The 23,320-nt window shown below is 43.1% G+C and overlaps 1 protein-coding gene across 3 annotated transcripts; it reads left to right on the forward strand.

The window, feature by feature from the left end:
* The first annotated feature begins 7,809 nt into the window (after positions 1-7,809).
* Positions 7,810-23,044, forward strand: LOC115648093 (serotriflin-like). Of its 3 annotated transcripts, none has more exons than XM_030555232.1 (9): positions 7,842-7,900; positions 12,857-13,028; positions 13,150-13,208; positions 14,722-14,841; positions 16,189-16,279; positions 18,029-18,174; positions 18,914-19,008; positions 20,869-20,957; positions 22,790-23,044. In XM_030555232.1, the coding sequence occupies exons 3-9, from the start codon at positions 13,152-13,154 to the stop codon at positions 22,915-22,917; spliced, it is 726 nt and encodes a 241-aa protein (XP_030411092.1). In that variant the 5' UTR covers positions 7,842-7,900; positions 12,857-13,028; positions 13,150-13,151; the 3' UTR covers positions 22,918-23,044. The 3 variants fall into 3 exon arrangements, with proteins under 3 accessions (XP_030411091.1, XP_030411092.1, XP_030411093.1); XM_030555233.1 differs by lacking the exon at positions 12,857-13,028 and adding an exon at positions 8,170-8,232 and having other exon boundaries at positions 7,857-7,900; XM_030555231.1 differs by lacking the exon at positions 12,857-13,028 and having other exon boundaries at positions 7,810-7,900.
* The last annotated feature ends 276 nt before the right edge of the window (positions 23,045-23,320 follow it).

Genomic DNA, 23,320 nt, shown 5'->3' on the forward strand with positions numbered 1-23,320 from the left:
CATTTAGTTATCTACAACAATTCCTAAGTCTTTTTCAGGGTCACTGACGTTCCAGATACAATGCTCTATCCAGTAAGTATAGAGCACACTCTTTTTTTCCCCTATAAAATAAATAAATATAAACCTTGCATTAGGTTGCATTAAAATGCATGTTTTCTGGCGGCTGTGACCCTTTTTCCAAAGTGCTCTGTATCAGTGGTCTGTCATCATCAATATTCACCACTCCCTTGATCTGTATCATCTGCAGATTTCATCAGCCATTATTTTATATTTTATATAAATCATTTATATTATATAAATCATTGATAAAAATATTGACTAGATTTGGGCTCAGAAACAATTCCTGTGGAATGCTACTAGAAATACCACCTCTTCTTGAGGGTCCCTATTAACAATTGTGTTTTGAAATTCATCAGTAAACCAGTTCTCAGTTCATCGTTATTTAAGCCAGAGAAGAAACTGGTTCTGCGATATTGTGTGAGCAGAGAGAGGTAAAAAGCTTGTTTCGAGGAGATTTATCCATAATTGTATAGCAAAGTTCCCACATAAGATACTGGACCAAGCTGGTGTCAGGCTGTCAGAGTGAAGTGACCTTAGGCAATAATAAAAGAAATCAATAATGTTCCTGGGACAAGATGACATTTCATACTTCTCCTTTGCATTCATTCAGCTCCTATTTTGAGCGGGTTTCCTCCCGCAAGGAGAGATAGAGTCTCTCAAAGTATGCCATTATTAGGAAGGAAAAAATTCTAATGAATCACTCAAAGAAAACTTTTTTTTTAAAAAACCACACAAATACTAAACTTTACTTGGTATAAAGAGAATAGAGTCTAGCTCTGACCCAGTTTGGTTAATTCAGCTGGAGGCCCTCACAGCTGGTTGGTTGCCTTCTTCAGCAGCCACCTCTTCACAGGAGATAACTTGCTAAATTTCTTGAACAAAGATTTAGGAAATCATTATAAATATCTAAATTGCTTAGCTTTATTGTAATGGCAAAGCCATTACTGGAAAAAAATTTCCCTTCAGCTTCCCTTCCTCACGCCACTAGAATGTTTATTGGTATTACTTATGATCTGGAACAGAGCAGAAAGTCTTCACAATATTAATCCTTTTCAAATAGCCTTACAAATGCTGGCATAATCTGAGTCATGTCCTTTAGATGGCCTAGAGTGCAGCCCAATACAGCAAAGAAATACCTTCCCAGAAATCACTGGTCCGGTGGCATCTGTTTTGTTAGCCTTTGTCTATATTAAGGGATAGATTGTGCCCTCAGGGATGCATATGGGACATACTGCACCTGGAGTCTCCTGGGGGAATTCTGTCTGACTCAGCCAGATTTCCTACTGGAATGAGTGAGAAAGATTGGTTAACTACATAATATAATCACTATGTGTATTATCAGGGGGCAAGCTCCAGGCACCAGCAGAGGAAGCACGTGCTGGGGGCAGCACATGCTAAGGGGTGGCATTCCGTCCATTCTTGGGGCAGCACAGTCCGAGCATTTTTTTTTATTATTATTATTTTTTTTCATTTTATTTTGTTTGGAGCAGCAAAAATGGTGAGCCAGCCCTATGTATTATAACCTGTTACCTCTTCTGAGCTTCTCACAGTTTTTGAGTCTGTGTTCTTTCATTAAAGTACAGAGTGGAGAATTATGAATGTATGAGTTTTAATTAGCCAAAATAGCTTTGAAAGCAAATGAGAAATTACAGCAAACAAAATAAAGAGGGTTATATGTAGGATTTACATATTTAGGACAAGCCCTCATTAGTAACCTACTTCCACAAGTTTCTTTCTGTGGGCTGCTTTGTCATGTGTTCCCTTGGCCAACCTTGCACAATTCCATGTTCTTTCCATCAGCAATGTCAGCTTTCTGTAGGAAGATCGATTTTTAAGTTAGAACAGAGTTTTTATGTAAAGTGTCTTCACGCTCTTGGATGGTTTAGTAATTTATCATGCAGCACTGTAAAGTCATTTGAATCATTCACTTGGTCTATCTCCAATAACATAACAATTAATGAAATCATACAAAAAGAGTGATGCAAACTTCTGCACCAGTATTTGATTATTCCCCATACTTCAGTGATAGTCTGTAGGATCGCTGCATATACAGAACTTTTTCTCTGTGCAACTGCCAATCACGCAGTTAATCAGGTCTTACAATCATTGAGGCCTTATTTTGACTCACCTTTTTAACTTCACATTGGTTTCTCAATATACCATTTGAATTTATCAGCTTCTTTGATACAAAATAAACACCTTGCTAGAAATACTTTTGTTAAAGTTTAATTATATAGCTTAGTAATCAATTACTATTTTAAATAGACAACATGGTCTGAACTATTTGCAATACATTGTGGTCAAGTTGCCTAGGTAATGAGGCTTCCTCAAACCAAAGGGGTCTGCTAGAGAATGCCTTTAACAATAAAATAAAATAAAATTAAAATAAAATGCCTAACTCTTATATAACACTTTAGATGGCTTTAATTTTATGATATTGTTTCTTAAACCATAATTAACACATTTTGAATCTATTTATCTATATTATGCCTTATGACACTGCATCGACTAGCATAGCTTGAGCTCTTATATCTCTATTACAAAGTTTAAAGCATATAAAATAGAAGAAAAAGATAAAAGAGGAAGTTACTTCACAATTTAGCAAGAGATTGTGGTTACCTAGGCAGTTAGCTGTTATAGTTACTCAACCTGAGTTAAACACAGAAAGAGCATCTCCTGATTTTTTTTAACGGTGTAAATTATGCCAAGATATTAACCTGGGAGGGCGGGTGTCTCTTAACATTACTCAGTTAACATTACTTCTGTTAATAAGCTCTATATTTTCTGCATAATCAGGATACAAGAGTGCAGTTTGCTTCTCCTCTGTGCCTTACAAGCTGGTTTGGAATGGCTTTATACCCACCCTGTCCCGTTTCTGGCAACTAGCATCTTCTGGGGCACCAGAAGGGAGCAGAGGCTGTGCTCCCCAGCAAGATCTGAGTGTGTGTATATCCGCTATTGCCAAAGCATCTGAGCAGCTCACAAGGGTCAATGTATTAATCCTCACAACATCATTATTTCCCTTCAACCGATGAGGAATCTGGGATCTAATCCAATGTCCACTGAAGTTAATAATAAGTTTGAACTCTTTCACTGACTTCAGTGGGATGTGGACCAGGCAGGCTCTGAGTATGTCTACACTGCAATTAAACACTCACAGCTGGCCTGTGCTCACAGGCTGTTTAATTGCAGTGTAGATGTTCAGGCTCACAGATTGAAGGGGGAAGGGTGCCAGACCCCTGGTGCTAATCCAACCCTGAATGTCTACACTGAGGTGAAACCAGCCCCATAAGCCTGAGTCAGCTGACCCTAAGAGAAAATTGAACAAAACTCCCATTGACTTTAATGGCAGCAAGATTACACCCCTGGTACTTCAACTTTAATCAGATTCTGGTGGTTATGGTTTATGTTAAGGGTAGGGAAGGAAGCAGGGCCAGCTCTAGGTTTTTTCCACCCCAAGCAAAAAATTTTTGGCTGCCTCCCACCCCAGCCCTGGGCTCTCATCCCACCCCCTGCCCACTGCCCTCCCCTGCCCATAACCCCTGCCGCACCAGCCCTGGGCTCTCTCTTCCTCCCCCACCCACACCCCTTGCTGTCCCAGTGCTTGGCTCTCCCCCCCCAACCCACCCCACCTTCACCCCCTGCTGCCCAGCCCTGGGGTCCCCCCACCAGTGCTGACTCCGCCCCCTCCCCTCCAACCAGTCTGGCACTGGCAGGGTCAGGATAAGCAGCGGGGCTCCCAGGCTGCGCTCAGCCCAGGGTTCCTCCAGCCAGGGCTCCCGCCTCCAGGACCGGCCAGGACCTGGGAGGGCAGAGCCGTTGGACTGCCCCAGCAGGGGGCTGAGAAGCCTGGGCAGAGTAGCCCCAGGGTAGCCCCAGGGGGAGGGGGACCTGTCCTAGATGGCCCCGCTGCTGCTGCTGCTTCTGGCCACCCTGCCGCAGTCCCTGGGTGGCTTGGACTGCTTAGCCCAGCCCTGGCTGCGGCGCTGGGAGTGGCCACCCTGTGGCACCCGCAGGCAGCTCTGTGTGCTCTGTGGGGCGGCCCCCAGCTAGAGTGTCCCCCACTCGGACCCTGCTCAGCCCAGCCACAAGGTGTGGGCACTGTCCCCCACCCCTGGCACGAACTGCAGCGGCCCCAGGGCGCCCCCCATACACAACGCACTGCTGCTGCCAGATCCGGCTCTAGGCTTTTGCTGCCCGAAGCAAAAAAAAAATGGCTGGAATGCCACCCCTGAATATGTGACGTCCCAAGCACTGTCTTGGTTTGCTGGTGCCTAGAGTCAGCCCTGGAAGGAAGCACTTCATTGTAGATGCAGTCCAAAATATCTAAAGCTCAGTTTACCACCCACATTTAGCAATGATCAGTAGGAATATATGACAGTGTTTGGTATCCAATGCCTCACCCCTTCACTTAACCATAATCAGGATAAGCTAATTACCATTCCAAAGTGTTTTCTGTGTAGCTCAGTCCCAGATATCATATTTATTGGTCTTTTGGTTCTTCATCCTTCTTTCATCCCTGAGTAATGAGTCACAAAGTGCTGTGGGAAAAAAATGTTCTGAACACCAAAGGGATGTGGCTGTATACCCAAGTACGGATGTTGTAAAGGAATGTTTGTGAGTTTATTGTTACTTATACAGTCCCTTCCTTTCTGGCTTATGCACATATTGTTTTAAATAAATACACTACAGATTATCTGAAGGTCTGGTTCAGATCTATCAAACCGTGGCTTGTGTGTTTTCATATTCAATAGGGGCCTCATTAGATGTGTGAAAGTTTCCCTCTCCACACAGAAAGGATTGTGTGCTACCTGGGTGTAGCTCTGAGCTAATATTAGCTAAATCCTGCTCACCACCTGGCATCCTGGGAGAATGTGCAGTGCCCGAAGGAAAATTGCCAGTCTCTTCAGAGAGATAGCGCAGCTCAAGTGACTCACAAGCCTCTGTGCTCCTATTTCAGAGCATGAAAGGAAATGTGAGGCTTTTTAGATGAATGAATTTCAAAAGGTTCAGATAAGCATCCAAAAAGAAATACGCACATTGCTCATGCAAAGTGCATCTGAACTATTCAGAACTCTTAAAGAGGGTTTGAGCAGCAGAATGTTTGACATAGCCCCATAGACCTAGGTCTTCTCACAAAGCCTCCCTCACCTACATAGTTCAGGCTCACTTCTTGCCTTGCATTGTCTGATGGGAAGAAGGCGGAAAGGCCCAATGACCTATTCTTCATAAAACTCTAGGATTAGTCCTGTCCTAACCCTGTAGAAGATACTTAGTCCTCTTCCATTTACTTCTTCCATTTGCTTGGAGGTAAGGTGGGAGGGCTGGCAGACTGGGCAGTTTCTGGGAATGTAACTGGCTCAGCCCCTTGCTCCATTCATCAGAATTCTAAATGCTACTCCAGGTCTTGTTGCTGTTTCTTGTGGACCCTTAATGCCTCATAGTGCTGGGATGCCCTAAGGGGTTCTGCAATAATCAGTGATAGAGTAGAAACGTTTTTCATGCTGTGGAAGGGAATTTAGAGTCCTGCTCCATGGGGAAAGGTGCAAACCCAAACACACATGCATCTATGTGTTGGACATTTTCCAAACACAACCCATAATTCTCTTGCTATGTGTTTGTACAGCACCTAGCACAATGGGGCCCCAACCTCATCTCTGGAAGCTAGCATAATGAAGATGATATTTTAAGATAGGAAACAGTTCCACGGAAACTCTAAGTGGGCTCTAGCACAGAGGTTTCCTTAGCAAGGAGGCTATTGTGTTAGAGAGGGGTGAGTTGGCCCAGTAAACCCCTCCGCCCTTAATATTTATTCCATTATTTTATTAGGGCTGGAAGTGAGACTTATAAAGCAAAAGCAGTAAAGAATCCTGTGGCACCTTATAGACACCTATAAGGTGCCACAGAATTCTTTACTGCTTTTACAGATCCAGACTAACACGGCTACCCCTCTGATACTTATAAAGCAGTCACTGCCACTATAATCCTTCTTTCTTTTTTGTGAGGATCAGTGCTACTTCTGCTCCCCTCCTTCCCCTTTAGCAGAAGTGCCTAAAAGTCAGATTTGTGGAACATTGGCAAGGAATTTTCACCTGCTCTGTGAAAGGACTGACCTTCCAAGGCCTGGCACATGTTAGGAGAGCCAATTTCTGTTTTTCTTTGTGTTTTGTTTTTTTAAAGGCAAGAACAGCACAGGTGGACTAGCTTGATTTCAGTCAACTGTTCCCTGATTAAAGATAGTTCTTTTTAAAAGAATGCTGCACTATGCTGAGATATGTCATCATGTGCCAGCAATGCCCCTCGGCCATGTACATTGGCCAAATTGGACAGTTTCTACACAAAAGAATAAATGGACACAGATCAGACATCAAGAATTATAACATTCAAAAACCAGTCAGAGAACACTTCAACTTCCCTGGACATTCAATAACAGAGTGGCAATTCTTCAACAAAAAAACTTCAAAAACAGACTGTTGTCAGATGCTACCGGTGTGGTGCTCTGCTCTGTTCAATGTTGGTATCACTTGGCTGCGTGCGTGTGTTCCCTCTGTGTGCTGCGCCAACTCTGCAGATAGCTGACACAGCAGACCCGAAGAGAACCCCCAATGATCACAGAGTCTAGTAAGGTGCGAAGGCACGTCAGCCAGGTTTATTGCCATATTGGACACAATGATAGTTCCCTGCAGATTTTTACTCTAGCTCAGGGCATACTACAAATATTTGCCCACGGTCAATGGACTCGGCTCAGTCAGTGGCGGGACTTTCCACTGCCCCCTTGGCCAGACATAGACACCACCCCAGAGATACATTCTTATACACAGGTACAAACAAGTTACACATCACTCCTGACGTATTGAGGTGCAACCCCTCTACGTAGCCAGGTACAACCCCTCTACATAGTCAGGTGCCACCTCTCACCTTGTACATGTTGGTTCGAACAAAACAACTCTATCCAGCATATTCCCCTTTTGGCCTTGTCATTGGGATGGGTCAGCCTGTTTGTTCCTTGTTTTCTGTGGAATGTTCCAGTACAGGGTGTTCTGGTACCGTGTTTATACTTCACCACACTAGGTAGATATATGTTTATGCAGCATCAGCCCTTTCCTTGCCAGCTTCTGTGAGTAGGGCGTGCCTCTAGCTCACACCTTAACTTTGCTTTATGATAACAAAGTCTTGACCATTACTTTAGCTCAGGCCTCAGGCCTCATACTGGGCCTTTATCAGGGCTTTACTTACTACACAGACTACAATAAGAAACTGCAGAACTGGAATTAATTTGCAAACTGGACAACATCAAATTAGGCCTGAATAAAGACTGGGAGTTGACGGGTCACTACAAGACATTTAAAAAAAACCCTAATTTCCCTATGCTAATTTGCCCCTACTGTTACTCACACTTTCTTGTTAATTGTTTGAAATGAGACACCCGGATTAACACTACAAAAGTGATTTTTCATCTTGTTGATAACAGCCCACTTTAATAGATTTCTCTCGACCCCCACTGGGCAAGGCAACTCCCATCTTTTCATGTACTGCTATATATATCTTCCTACTGTATTTTCCACTCCATGCATCTGATGAAGTAGGTTCTAAACCACAAAAGCTTATGCCCAAATAAATTTGTTAGTCTCTAAGGTGCCACAAGTACTCCTCATTGTTTTTGCTGATACAGACTAACACGGCTCCCCCTCTGAAACCTATGGTGATATTGTAATTGTTTTTAAAACCATGTGTTTATAAAACAGGAAGTAGGCATGCTATATATACACTTCTAGAGTGGAGATAACTTCAAACACTTACAGCCCTTCCAAAGATACAGAAAGACTCAGGCTGGAGAAAGGTAACAAATTCTTTTCTTTACAGAATTTATATTGGAGAAAACACTTATTCAGCACTGTCTCACAATGGCTATTTTATTCAGAATCTGAATAGTACCAAAATGTCTTTACTTTTAATTGCACAATTTTAATGTACTAATCCCACAGGGAAATTATACTAATAAATAATATTGTCTGTCTATATTATTTGATCTAAATTGCACTGGTGTAAATAAGAAATGACTCCCCTAAAATCAATGGAGTTAATCTGATTCCCACCATTGTAATTTAGATCCAAATCTGGCCCATCATCTCAAGGCATTTTCCATGCAAGGGTCTTAAAGCACTTTGCACAGTGAGTATCTATTATCCTGCTTTGCAAATGGTTAAGCTCAGTCACTGAAAGACTGATTCTTTTCTCTTTTACATTGATTTTATGCTGGTGTAATTTCAGTGGAATTATCCCTGATTTAAACCAAGGTAATTGAGCATAGGCTTTTCTTCTCTAGAGAAACTAAACAACTTGCCCAAGGTCTCATGCATACAGTATATTAGACTATATATTAAATATTTCAGTGAAAAACAGGTTACTTCTATATTTTTAGTGAATGGGGGAAAAAAACTAAAAGGCATAAATGTAAAACACATAAAAAATAGAAAATGTATTACAATGTAAAGTGAATAAACAAACCCTACCAATGACTGTTAGTTACAAAATTAACAGAAAATCTCAGCATTAAAAACAGGTCAGAAAAATTTCTCAGTTAAGAAAAAAAATAGTGTTGGGTTGTAAAAACGCAAATATATGAATTTGTTTCTAGCTTTGTCGTTTAATAGATTTTTTATAATTAGGAATTTTTAATATATGATTACAATTGGCATAAAACAGCTACAATTTTCAAACCTGGGTACCTGATGTTAGAGTTCTAGAGCTGGAATTTTCAAGACCACTTAAGGCTCAGATCCTCCAAGGTGTTTAGGCACCTAACTCTATTGAAATTAATCCCATTTACTTGGTATAAAATTGTGTTTGAGAGCACAAATATCTATTTAAGAATCTACCTTCAATGCCCACGTTTCAAAATGTGGTATAATATAGTTTGATAAGGACCTATTTATTAATATGGGTGGGCTTGTCAGATCTTATTGAGTGCAAATGTATATTAGTATTTTAAGTTTGTGAAACAAACATGTGATTCAAATCTACTGCTAGAAATGTTTTGTATCCCTTGCCATACATTTATCTGGGGAATTTCAAACACTATGCACTAACATGTTAGAATGAACTTTGTATCAAGCCTTGAATCATCTCAAAAATTCAGCCTCCTTTGGTCTTTTTTTTAAAAGTGAAGATAATGTGTGTACTTAGAGAGAAATCCAGACAACACCTCTGCACCCAAAGATTTCCCTCCCTCTGCAGGACTCAGACTTCAGCCTGCATTGTATGTCAGCTTTGCCACTAGCTTTATTTAGCATAGCCCCAAATCCCTGGTGTGGTTTTTCTTATGTAACAACGGGGGAGGGAGAGCACATGGGCTATGCATATGAGAGGGGCAGGGAGCCCTGTTTGGTGCTGTGTGGGCTCTGTGTAGCAAGATACATGGAATATGGAAGGACAGAGCATGCTAAGGCAGAGGTTCTGACAGTGTAGTCCCTCCTCAGCACAGCCAGGCTAAACTAGAGGTGCATGTGGGAAAGTAGCCTCCATGAATGGCTCCATGAGCATACCATTGGCTGGTAGGGAAGGGGACAACGTTTCCCCAGTGCCTAGACCCTGGCTACTCAGTGTGGGCGCTGGGCAGATGATGGAACATCTTCTCATTGCTAAAAAACAAGACCATATCCTGCTTGCCTCACCCACACAAACTGAGCCTTTGATTTCAGTGTAGCTACTTCTGCATACGCAGCAAGCAGAGCTTCTCCTGTGAGCAGACTTTAATATTAGAAATGCACTTTAAACCAAAATAACGTAAAACCTTTGCCTCCCACTTGGTCTGGCATTTTCTGTGCTACAGGTAATGGGATCACTCATGCCTGCAGTGCAGGGAACTGTAACCATCATACTGATTGTACTGTTGGTCACATCATGAAACTGTAGAATGGGAAACAGAGAGTCCTGGGGGGCTGGACTTCAATCTTGCCAGGTAACAGGATGCTCTGTTCGCGTTTAAAAGCTATTTATTGGTAATTCCTCTGCAGAAGTTGGACTCCTTTGTCACATCATAATCATTCACTGCAGCAGTTATAGATTCCTGGCAGGTCAGATTAGAAGAGATCCTTATCATCTGTTCTGATCTCCTGTTTACCACAGGCCGTAGAATTTCTCCCAGTTTCCCCTGCATTGCATCCTAGCTTGTGTTTGACTAAAGCATAGCTTATGTTTACTTATTGATTTTTATGTTGACTAGTAGCAATTTGTGATAATAGCAATCTGGGGGTGTTCCTCACTTACACTGATGTAAATCAGGAGTAACTCCACTGAAGTCAATGGTCTCAATCTAGTTTAAGTGAAAATCGGGCAACAAAGATACAGGAAATTTCAGACTTTTTAGACAGGAAATTGCTTTCTGCAGTATATCAGGATCATATAAATATCAGAGCCTCCCACTCCTGTTTCAAGGAGTAGGAGAATACCAGTTGTCCACACATTTAAAGTAGATAGTTGTGTAACCCATCTTTGCGGTGTAGTGTTAACTTGCCGCTAGCTATTTGCCAGACTGCAGCAGCAGAACTCAGTTCACATCAGGGGGGAAAGTTACAGCTTTTCCTAATTCTTACTTCTTACCTGTTATCAATAGGTGTAGTTCATTTATTCATCTGCTAAGAATTTACATGTCTGTTTTCTACTTTCTTCTTATGTTTACACATTTAATAAGCCTTAGAATCGTAGCATCCAAGTCAAACAGGATTTCTCAGATCTCTGCCATATTCTTGCCCTGCCTAGTTTTTGTGATTATACAACAGGCTGAAGCTCATATTTATTGTTATGTATAATATTGCTCTATGAACTGAAATTTTCTCTCAATTGGCTATTGTCCTGTGGAAGTCACTTTATCAACCCAAGGGGCAATAGTCTGTTTTCATAAGCTGGGCACTGTGAGGGCAAGCGTCATCTGCTATTTAACTCTCCACATCTGGAGCAATTTTAGCTCATGTATATGTTCTGGTATCGCAGTGACCTTGTACTGAGTTATCTGTTTGAAGTAACCTGGTCTTATGACCCAGTTTCAATCAAGAGTCACAACAAATACATTGGCCATCTAAAAAAGCAATAGTGCAAAAATAATCTCACATTATGTATGTATGTATGTATGATACAAATGCACAGAAGGAATCATCGTTCCATCTGAAAGTGAATAGAGCTTTATTAAATCCTGCAAAAACACGTCTGTGAATATTCACTCCAATTCTGAACAACAGAAAAACAACAAACTAACAAGCTCACGAACACATGCACATTTGGTTTTAGCACCATAATGCAGAAGTTATCAACCCCACACCCAGCTTCCCAGAAAAGTCTGAACGGCTGCTCTGCAGGAGCCATGAAGAAACCTGACATCTCCAAGAAGTCAGCTGGTGTGAAAAACAGATTAATAGGCAATGTTTCCTAACTTGGTAACCTCTGCTACTCATTGCACCTGCATTCAGGGTATCCCTACTCAGTATTAGGAATATATTTTTAATGTGTGAATGTAGCAGGGCTGATCAAATCTAGGAGATGGTGGGATATTAAGAGCTTGATTTTCCTTACACAAGTTTTACCTTTCTGTATCATCACTGGCTTCAGTAACATTAGAGTGAGAGCAGAATCAGGCCCATAGAGTCTAGACATGGAAAAGATTCAGTACGAGTCATGCAGCCAGTCTCCCTGTCAGTGCAAGCTAATTAAGGGATCAGGGAAAATATCTAGTAATGGGGAGACAATGAGTGTAGAGACCTGATCTGCTTGCCTGCTTTCTGATATGACACCTTCTTCCCCAACACATGACTACAGCTATCTGAGAATTTTTTGTGAAAAAAAAAATGACAGAAAATGCAGTTTTCACAAAATCAACATTTTCTGCAGGAAAATATCAGTTGTGTCTTATTTTTTTTCAGTCAGGAAAATCAAAGAAGTATTTTATTTTGAGTCAGGTTGACCCCAATCAAAATATTTTGCTTTGTCAAATTGAATCAAATTGTTTCATTTCAGGTAAATTCAACATTAATCTATGTCCGCTTAAGATGCTGCACTGCCTCATGGGGGTTGTAGTTTGGGTGCCTCATGCACCCAGTCTCTTCTGTTGATTGGGCTCCCTGGCTGGACTACATCTTCCATCATGTATCTCAGTCTCCCCTCTGAACTACCATGGTCCATCATGGGAGGTGTAGTCCCACCAGGGAGCCCAGTCCATAGAGGAGAATCTGGATGAAACACCCTAGAACTAAAACTTACATGAGGCATTGCAAAAGCTCAGATGGAGTCAGTTCATTGTTGAAATGAACTAAAATGATATCTTTCAACATTTCTGATTTTTTTTAACTTTCTGTTCAATAAGAAATGTTGATATTCTAAATTTTCTACCCAATTCGAGGTGAGGGGGGATTCAAAATATCAGAACTTCCCATAGGGCAGAAATTATGTTTGTTTTTGTTTTGTTTTTTTTACCAGCTCTACACCTCACCCACCTCCCTGCTTCTGATTTCTGACTTCAGAGTTAGGGAAGGCAAGTCAGCCATGATGGCATAGGGCCAAGCTAGGAAGCAGTGGGGAGTTTGAGCAATCAGCAATAAGGAAGCAATACCGAAAAAAGCCAACTAACAGAGCAGGAGAAGGGAGTGGAAGAACATTAACAAGGAATGCAGTGCTATGTGTAAATTGGTGGAGGACTGGGTCACCTGTGGGGGTTGATATGGGAGAGGAAGGGCAAGGAACCGAGGACTAGTATATCCATCTCAGTGCAGCATGCATTAAAACAACCCCTCTCTCCTGCACACAGATGTTCAATGCTATGTTCTTTGAGGAGAGCAGTGGTGAGATCCTGATCTACTGCATCAATGAACGAAGGCGCCTTTTATAAAGTGAAGAGAAGACAGGCAGAAAACTGCTGCACATTCAAGTTATTTCAAATCAGAGAAATGGAGACAAAAGAAGATTTTTCTCATTAAAATGTTAGAACCCAAGTTACCTTCATCCCTAATCTCCCTGTCTTGCTCCAGAAATATATTCCACTAACAAAAATGCTGCTTCAGAAAAAAGACTAAATGACATGGTGTTTATTTTTTTCCTCAGAGATGGGTCTGCTAACTGCGATCATGTGCCTTGCTGCACTGCACCAAGCTGTTGGACAGGTATGAACCTTTATTTCTATGCAGAGGAATAGAAATGGGCTGAGTTTTGTACTAAACCACTTCCAAAATATTTAGTTGCCCAGAGTTCCATAAGTACAGATGGCATTTGACCACCAGTACCCATTACTTCAGCATGTACTCTAAGCATCTCCACATTTTTCCCTACCCTTATTTATTTAAATACTTTCCACAGCTAAGGTCTGCTTCTCCTCTCACATTTGCCTTATACTGGTGTAATTCCACTGAGTTCAGTGGAATTATATCTAATTTAAACTGGTGCAAGCAAGAGGAGAATCGAACTTTGTCAGTATGGAGATGCTGATGCGGTAGTGATCTCACCAGGAACCACTATTTTCTGGAACTCCTTCCTAGCACTTTGCCATCCTAATGGAAACAAGCAGGGAAGCAGGTAGCTTACTGCTGGCTGCTTCTAAAGGCATTGCTTGTTCACAGAGGACAGACACTTCATAGCTATTCACATATGGAGCACCTTTATTTATCTGAATCTCAGCTATCCAAAACTCCCTATTGTCCATGTCCCCTGGCATGTTCTCTGACACCTATTAATAACATTGGAATTTCCCACAATGATCTGAAACATCATTTGCATGCATTCAGCATCCTCCACTGAGTGCTGATCCAGATGTGAGCTTTTCCAAAGTAGGGTAGTGTTTGGGCCCCAGCATTTTGTTCAGCCCAGTCTAGAGACAGAGGCTAGTTGCAAAGTTTGATATTGGATCCACATCTGTGCTTTCCAAACATTCAGGGATGTTTGGATCTGGGGATGCAGTTCTGGCCCATCTATGCATTCCATAAGCCAGCTCTGGGATTGAGAGGGGCAGTTAAGGAGGAAAGGGAGAGGGGCAGGACTTCAGTAACTGTAGGAACAAAAGGGAATTCACCAGCAGGTGAAAACAAAATGGGTCACCACTGACTGGTGAAGTAGAAGAGGAGATATCAGCAAGACAGGGACCACTGAAAATAACACACTAAGGGACTGTGAGGGAAGGTACTAACTAGTGGGAGTGGCAGACAGAGGTGACTAGATGGATGGTATAGGAAAGGAACAGTGTAAAGCAGCCGGGGAGCAGGGAGTTAAATGGAAGGGAAGCAGGAGGTAGAAGGAGCCAAATATGTGGGTATTAGGATGGACAGTGGGAGGGGGCAGAGTCAGAAGAGATTGACTGGGGCACCAAAAGACAGATAGGGAGTTTGGGAATCTGCTGACTGGAGAAGCAGAAGGGAAGGCACTAAATGGAGGAGATGGGTTTTCTGCTGCTCATTAAAAAGACAGAGGAAAGAGAGCCATTTACTGACAGTGCTCCATAACCCAAGGGGATGCTTCCATCACCAGTGTGAGCCAGTTAAACAGAGCCTAAGAACACTGAGTACAGTATAATCATCAAACAGTAGTTAAAATAGTCAACTGGGATTATAGGTTAATGCATCGAGTATGGTGAGATTTGGCAAACAAAAATGTGACAATTTTTCCTGTGATTTTTCCCTTCATAAGCCAGGTCCGGGATTTCCCGCTTTGTCTCATCTCAATGTGGATAACCAAAAGGTTATTGTCAACAAGCATAATGACCTTCGGCGTGCGGTGAATCCCACTGCCAGAAACATGCTGAAGATGGTAAGCTACATGGCATTGCTTTTCCTACAGATCTGAAATGTTTCCCATTGTCACAGAGTGGCAAACTTGGCCATCAAAATCCTTCCATGATAAGGTGCAGTTTTCGCGCTAAGCTGGGGGAGTTTAAACCAAGTGGGAGAGAAGCATGTCCTTGTGGTTGGCCATTGGCCTAGGCACTGGTAGGCCAGAATCTACTCCTGTAATTGACTTGCAGCAGAGCAGAGGAAGTTTTTTCAAAACCACTGAAGTGACTTAGGAGCCCAAGTGCTATTGAAAACCCTACCCTTCAGCTCTGTGCCTCAGTTTTCCCATCTACAGAACTGAATTAATAATATTCACCTACCTCCCAGGGGCACTGGTAGGATGACCGGATGTTCCATTTTTAAAGGGACACTCCCAGTTTTGGGGACTTTTTCTTATATGGGCGCCTATTACTCCGAGAGTGACCAGACAGCAAGTATGAAAAATTGGGACAAAGTATGGAGGGTAATAGGTGCTTATATAAGAAAAAGCCCCAAAGATTGGGATTGTCCGTATACAATCGGGACATCTGGTCACCCTAATTATCCCCCACCACCTGTCCTGTTTTTTCACAGTTGCTGTCTGGTAATCCTAGTCACCGGGAATCTTACCTCAATAATATTTCTATATTGCATGGAGATCTTTGAATGGAAGGAGCTGTAGGAGACAAATTCCAGTTCTTGTGCAGGAATCTAGTACATGGGTTCTGCATGACTTATGTCCCATTTTAAGCCCTCAGAATAAGGCCTAAGTGGTACCTAGGAATGGAATAGCAGATGCTGTCCCTCCAGAACCCCTTCACAGGGATTGCCAGCTCCTGGATCTTTGTGTGCTGGAACTGTACAAAAAAGGTTTGCCTCAACATATTTCTAATGTACAATACAGGTTTCATGTCCTTTATGACTGCCAAACTGTTATCAAAGCAGGCTGGAAACTGGTTTACAGACCTTTCCATTGGACTTGGACATTGCTAAAATCACAAACCATGGCACTTTTCAGGGCTAGGCTCTAAACTATAGAGATTTTGGTTTATTCATCCATAGTGACAAGAGGGTCCCCTTGTCACTATGGATGTGGGGCTGAGGAGTTTTCCTTGAAGAGAACACTCCACTTCAAATAGATAGAAGAAATCTTCAGGATATTATAACATTCAGGATCCCCAGCTAATATAAACTAGCCTAGCTACAATGACTTCCATGGGGCTGTTTTGACTGACACCCCCTGAGTAGCCACGCCATAATTTCCAGATCTGAATTTAGTTTTACGTTCACTATTGGATTGGTTTTACCAAAAGGTAAATATGATATTTCTCCTTGTTTCCTTAAGAAATGGAATCCTGAAGCTGCGAGCAATGCTCAGAGATGGGCAGATCAGTGTAAAATGTCCATCAGTCCTAGAAATGAGAGAGTTGCAAATGGTAAGTGAAGAGTAACTATAAAATTATGAGCGATTGAAATAACCATCTGGAGACTTACAGGTACAACCATTTTACTGCAAAAGTGTTATTTTAGCAGGGCAGGAGCACTGATATGGGACGAGTTGAGATTTCACTTCCAGATCCATATAAAAAACCCACCTGAGTTGAAACTTGACACACACAATCTCAGCCAGAGAGTGAATGTTTTCTTCACCATGGAAAAAATTGCTTCAAACTTTTTTTTCTTCCCATTTGCCCCTACCAAAATCCATCGGGGAGAGGAATCCATTAATTCTGTGGGCAGTGTCTTGACCGCTGAGACATGAAGCTCTTTGGGGAAGAGACTGTCTCTTACTATGTCATTAGAGTGCCTAACACAATTAAACCCTAATCTCTGTTAGGGCCTTTAACTGCTATTGTAATACAAATAATTAGTAAAGTGGGACTTAGAGTGATGCACAAGTTTTGAGTGAGTCTTCTGCAGAGGGATGTATTTTACAAACAAAGAAATTTGAACAGGTGGTACGTGCACTATAATCAGTTATTGGAGGGGGATGATTATTTTAATCTAATATTTAATGGTAGCCTGTTAATCCAAGAACAGGTGGTATCTTTTAACTAGATCTGCTCTTCTCATCTAATATTTTAATGAGGTGCTTCTAGTTTAAACAGTCTGCAAACGAATATCTCTGGGTATACAGGACCTGCTCCAAAGCCTATGGAAGTTAATGAGACGCTTTCTGTTGTCTTCACTGAGGTTGGATCAGGTCAATAATTCCCTTCTTAGAGGTACTGGCTTATAGGTACAGTCAAACGTCGCAATAACGCGCCCCACTATAACGTGAAATCGCATATAACGCGATCGTAGTTTGGCTCCCCTTTAAGGCATAATACAGTACTGTACCACGGCAGGGGAGAGATGCTGCAGCCCCACATCTGTTGGGGACAGAGAACTCTGAGGCTGTGGGCGCCAGTGCTCTCTGTCCCCAGTAGGTGCAGGGCCACAGCTTCTCTCCGGCTTCTCCAGGGCTGTGGACGCCGGTGCTCTCTGTCCCCTGCAGGCGAGGGGACCGTGGCTCCTTTTGAAGCCGGAAAGAAGCCGCGGCCCCCCACCTGCCGGGGACAGAAAGCACCGGTGCCCGCAGCCCCGCAGTTCTCTGTCCCTGGCAGGCAGGGGGCCGCGGCTCCTTTCCCTTGGTGGGCACTAGACACTAGGGGCACTAGGCGGTGCACATCAATGCACCGCGTTGGGGACCACTGACAAACTGACTGGTTTGAAACCCTGCTATACTGCAACCTCCCATTTAGCATGATGGAAGTTTTTGGACCCCAAACATCACGTTATAGCAGGGTTTCACTGTTCTGCTTTGTTCAGACTGGAAATAAGGTGTAAATTTTCAACAGTGAGGTTAATTAAACTTTGGTACACTTTACCAAGATTGTGGTGGATTTTCCATCTCTGAAAATTTTTACTCAAAATGAATTTTTTTTCCCCTAAAAGATCTGTTCTAATTCAAACAGGAATTACTGAGGGGAAGTTTTCTGGCCTGTGCTATACAGGAAGTCAGACTGGCTGATCACAATGGTCATTCTGGCCTTGGAATCAATGAATCTCTGATTAGACACAATGTGTAGGGTGGAAATATGGTGGTTAACCTAACTGTAGGGTGCAACTCACATCTCTGCTATTCCTACAGTCTCTCTACTTGTCCTCACACTGTCTTGAAACTGCCTCATTTCTATTTTCAGGTGTCTTCTGTGGTGAAAATACCTTACAGGCAACTTATCCTCAGTCTTGGTCTGATGCAATCCAAAGCTGGTATAATCAAGTGGCTAATTTCAAATATGGTACTGGAGCAATCAAAGACAATGCCCCTATTGGTAGCTACACTCAGGTATGGAGATTAATGACAGATTTCCAGCAAATGACATATTGTTTTAGGAAGAAAAGTGATACCGTCTGGAAATAAAATATATTTATGTGAGCACCCATATGTCCCCATCAAAGTCAATGGAACTGTGTCTGTGTAATTAAGGAAAGTTAGGAGTCTGTACCTTTAGAAACTTATTACTATCTGTCATTCCCTGCCTGATCCAAAGTCCACTGAACTCATTCAGAGTCTTTCCATTTACTTCAAAGGGCATTGGATCAGATATTTAATAAGATATATTCCAGCAGAAAATTATGATATTTTGATATTTTTCTTCTTCCCAACATGGGACCAAATGTCAAAGTATCTTAAATTACTAATAACATACTGAATTGTGGAATGACAATGTCTGAAAAATGTTGATTTGGAAATGTCAAAGCAACACATTTCAAAACATTGAATAGAAGCAAAACATTACTTGTCTGAAAAAATCATATAGATGCTCTACAAAAGATGGTTGGACACATATTTCAGTCTCCTCCTTCTCCCAACTGCTAAATTGCATTTTTCAAAAAGCTAAACATACAGAAATATTTCCTTGTTATTACTTTTCCAGGTAAGCAATTGCTACAGTTCCCACAGTGATGTTATGAGTTCATGAACTGAAAGGCTGCTGTTCTGGGAGCTCCTGAAGAGGCTCTCAAATAATCCATGATTGAAACGAAGCCTTGCTGATTGAATGTACTTATTTTCATGCCTGCAGGTGGTTTGGTATAATTCTTACGAGATTGGATGTGCAGTTGCCTACTGTCCTCAGAATAAGTGGCAGTACTTTTATGTTTGCCACTACTGTCCCGCGTACGTACCAATATAGATTTCCTTTAAGTTGAAACACTTTGTAAGATGTTTTGAAACCTTCTAGGCAGGGCTGTCAATTAACTGCTGTTAACGCGTGCGATTAACGCACAGCAAAATTAACGCACATTTTTTTTAAAGCACATTAATCGCAAACCATCTGGGCAGGAGGGCAGCATGAGCGGCCTTGAAGCGGTCTGGTCAGGCGCAGTAACGCAAGGTGCCACCAGGGGGTGGGAAGAGAAGAGGCTACGGAAAGTAATATAGTTCTCATCCCTGCATTTTTAAAGTAAAAACAGGACTGCCAGGGACTCGCCAAGCCGCCTCCCTCCCCCTTGAAGGGCTCTCCTGAGCTTCTCTCCCCATGCCTCCCAGGGCTGGGGCTAACTGCCCCCCACCCTGTGCCACTAGGGTGACCAGATGTCCTGATTTTATAGGGATAGTCCAGATATTTGGGTCTTTTTCTTATATAAGCTCCTATTACCCCCCACCCCGTCCCATTTTTTCACACTTGCTGTCTGGTCACCCTATGTGCCACCCACCTCTGGGGCTGAGCTCCATGCTGGCCGCAGTTGGGGCTGCCCCGCTCAAGCTCTGCACTGCCCATGGTGGGGTCTCCCCTCCCAGCCCTGTGCCACCCACAGCTGGACTGACCCCTCCCCCCTGCTGCCCAGGGCTGGGAGTGACCCCCATCCCGAGCCCTGTGCCACCCGCAACTCAGGCAGAACCCTCCCCCAAGCTCTGCACTGCCCATGGCTGCAGCTCAATCCCCCCTGCCCTCTAATCCTGCACTGCCCCTGGCTGAAGCTAATCCCACCCTCAAGCTCCACGCCTCCCCTGGCTGTGGCTGATTCCTCCCTCCCCATCTCTGTGCTGCCCAGGGATCAGTTCTGAAGCCAACACTGCCTGCCAGCAGCAAATTTCTCTGCTTTCCTTCAGATGACACCTGCCCCCAACACTGCCACCTCGGGACAAATGCCCAGTGTTGGTGAAGATATAGGGACGGCTGGGACAGAGCTTAAAAAGGGGCCTGTGCTGGCCAAAACGGGAGATATCGTCGCCCTAGCCAGCCCGGGCCCTATTGTTCCTGGCCAGCCCCTCATTCCCGGGACCAACCTCCCTGCATCATGCCCCATTGCCTCTAGCCAGCCGCTCGCTCTGGGGGCACCCCATAGAGAATGTGGGCCTGCCTCTCCTGCTCCTCCCCTGAAGTACGATGAGTCCCTGAGGTAAAATCCACCCTCCCTTTCAAGCAAGGCTTCAGTCAGCTGAAGGGAGCCCAGCTAGCTCAGTAAAAGGAGGTGAGCCCAGTACCAGAAACCACCCTTCCAGAAGCAGCAGCAAGACACCTCCCTCCCCCTCCTCCTGCACAAGTTATTACTTGCTCCTCCCTATTGTCACCCCCTGTCCTGCCAGACCCTCCTCCCACACAAGTTATTGCTTACTTCCCCCCACTTTTGATTTAGTTATAAATGTATATTCAGAGGGAGAAGGGCGTATTTTAATATTTGTACATTTCGAATACTGACCTACCCAAAAGGGGTGCTGTAAGGGTTATTTCATTCCTGCCCACAGCATATTTGGAGGTCTTTGAATGGAAGGTGCAGAGAATTAATTGTGTTACTGTATATTCTATACAAGGACCAAATTATTATATTGAATTAAAAAAGAATTATAACCACAGAAATGTATTTCTTTCTTTCCTTTCAAATAGACTGTCCTATCTCCAAAGCATCATTTGAAGTAAAACAGGATTGTTTAGGAGCAGGTTTCACACAATCTGGGGAGTTAGTTCTACGTTATACAATACGTTAACTTTATTTTAAAGGGATATTTCATGTCTGGGTTGCTTTTTAATTTCAGAGGAAATAATGCAGCAGACTTATCTAAGCCATACAAACAGGGCCCAACATGTGGCGATTGCCCTAATGCCTGCGACCAAGGACTCTGCAGTAAGTTAATGGGTTTTTTGTTCTTTCCATATCTTTCCTGAAGAGAGAAATACAATGCTAGATTACCTTGGACAATAACGAAGGTTAAGATTGTCACAGTTATTTTTAATAAATGACCGTACAGGTCACGGGCAACAAACAAAAATCACGGGAGCCTGTGACCTGTCTGTGACTTTACTAAAAATAACCAAGGGGCACAGTTAGGTAGGAGGGAAGAATGACAGCTGGAGTCCCATGGGGGAAGACTAACAGGCCCAGCCCCACAACCATGCGGGGGGACAGCTTGCCCCCGGCTCCAGCAGCCTCAGCCATGGAGCAGGTGCACAGCCCTGGTTCCTGAGCTGGTGGCAGCTGTGGGGCAGGGGCACATAGTCCCAGCTCCAACCCCAGCCACAGGCACACAGCCCCAGCCCCCACCACAAACCGTACAATAAAACCCTCTGGCATCTCTCAGACTATACAAGTAGCTATTCTGGACAATATTTAATAAATAAGAGTCCCCTTAAAACAGTCATGGGTAAAGTAAATCCCATCAGCTCTGTCCTAGCGCTAGACACACATCAGTGGGCCATGTAATCTAGATAGTGCTAGCAGTGCCCTCTGTTGGAGACCTCATTACCCTATATTAAGTATTCAGTCTAAAGTTTTTCAGCCCTGTATACTTAGGGGGGGACACAAACACCCAATACGCACATGAGCTGGTGGGTTACACATATGCATAGAGCTCTGCATAGATACTAGAGCTTTGCAGGCTGCAATTAAGTGTGAGCAAAAGTGTGTATATGGTTAAGTGTGCAAATAGTTTCACCTTCCAGTTTGCATCCACCCCCTCCCTCCAGTCTCTGAAACTGAGAAAAATAATAATTCTCTACTTCACTGTACCTTGTTGTGGAGCTTAATCTATTAAAGCTTAAAGAACACTTTGAGATCTTCAGAGGAAAGGTGCTTATTATGATACCAATGACGATTTGTGTTCAGAACAATAAATTCCTAATAAAAAGGAAAATAAACTGTCCTACTCTTGGTGCAACCTTATAGTCAAGTCCTTTTGTATCTCCACTAACTTCAGTTGATTTGTAACACGGTTAATTTTGGCTTGTTGCACTGTATGATATGGCTGATCTTCTGTTTCAAAGTGATAGTCAGTGAATGCCAGTGACTAAAACCTACCTTGGCCTAAGCACAACTTTGATTCTACTTTCACTTACATCACTTACATCAGGCTGGAGGAACCCTGGGCTGAGCGCAGCCTGGGAGCCCCGCTGCTTACCCTGACCCTGCCAGTGTAATTCCACTGAAAGTAGTTTAATGGAGCGCAGATGAGGCCCACCAGGTTATTGTGGGTACAAAAGCAGAGAGCCAAACAAGACTACATAGGTTTATGAAGACAGTGGATTGAAAAATACATTTTGAAAGGGAAACAATTAATGGATCAGGGCCAGCTTTAAGCCGATTTCCCTGATTCCCTGGAATTGGGCCCCACACCTAAAAATTAATTTTAAAATTTTTTTTACATGCCCGGCGGGGAGGAGTTCTGCTGCGGGGCTTCTGGGGCATTTTGGTGGCGGCTGGGGAGGGTCCACTCCGGGATTTTGGCGGCGGGAGGTGGGGGATCCATTCCAGGTCTTCAGGGGCATTTCGGCGGCAGGCGGTCTTTCATTGCCGTAGAAGACCCAGAGTGGACCCCTTGCTGCCGAAGTGCCGCCAAAGCCCCAGACCGCCCCCGGGTATTCAAATCAGGCCCCGTTGTTCATAGAGCCGGCCCTCTAACTGATTTAGGCCTGACTTATCCATTTATCATCTAACTCTGTTTACCATTTGGTTTATTTCAGCCAACCCTTGCAAGTATATAGATGCATACGCAAACTGTGCCGTCTTAAAAGAGCTCTTTGGCTGCACTCATTCTCTGGTGAAGGAAAAATGTCCAGCTTCCTGCAAATGCACCAATGAAATAAAATAATATCCTGCTATCCATCACTTTCTCTTCCTTGAGATTGTTTTATTTGATAGAGAAGAGAACCCAGGATAAAACAAAAACAAAAACATTCCCAATATTTTCATATCCGCTTGAATTCTGGATAAAACAATGATTAAGTTGTGCTCTGCCTTATGTGTTAGATATCCTGAATATTATTCAGTAGTTGAAACTATTTCCATAATTACTTTAGATTATTCAAAAATCTTATTTTAGCTATTAATGGGCATAGGTCTATTCCAGGAGTAGGTGGGTGAGGTTCTGTGGCCTGCAATATGCATGATAGGTCCCTTCTGGTCTTAAAGTCTATATGAGTTTACTTCAAAGCATGGAACGGCCGCTGAATTTTATTCTTAAACAGGAAATCGAGTCATAATCTACTTGACTA

This window comes from Gopherus evgoodei, chromosome 3 (assembly GCF_007399415.2).
Source record: "Gopherus evgoodei ecotype Sinaloan lineage chromosome 3, rGopEvg1_v1.p, whole genome shotgun sequence".
Classification (NCBI taxonomy): domain Eukaryota; kingdom Metazoa; phylum Chordata; order Testudines; family Testudinidae; genus Gopherus; species Gopherus evgoodei.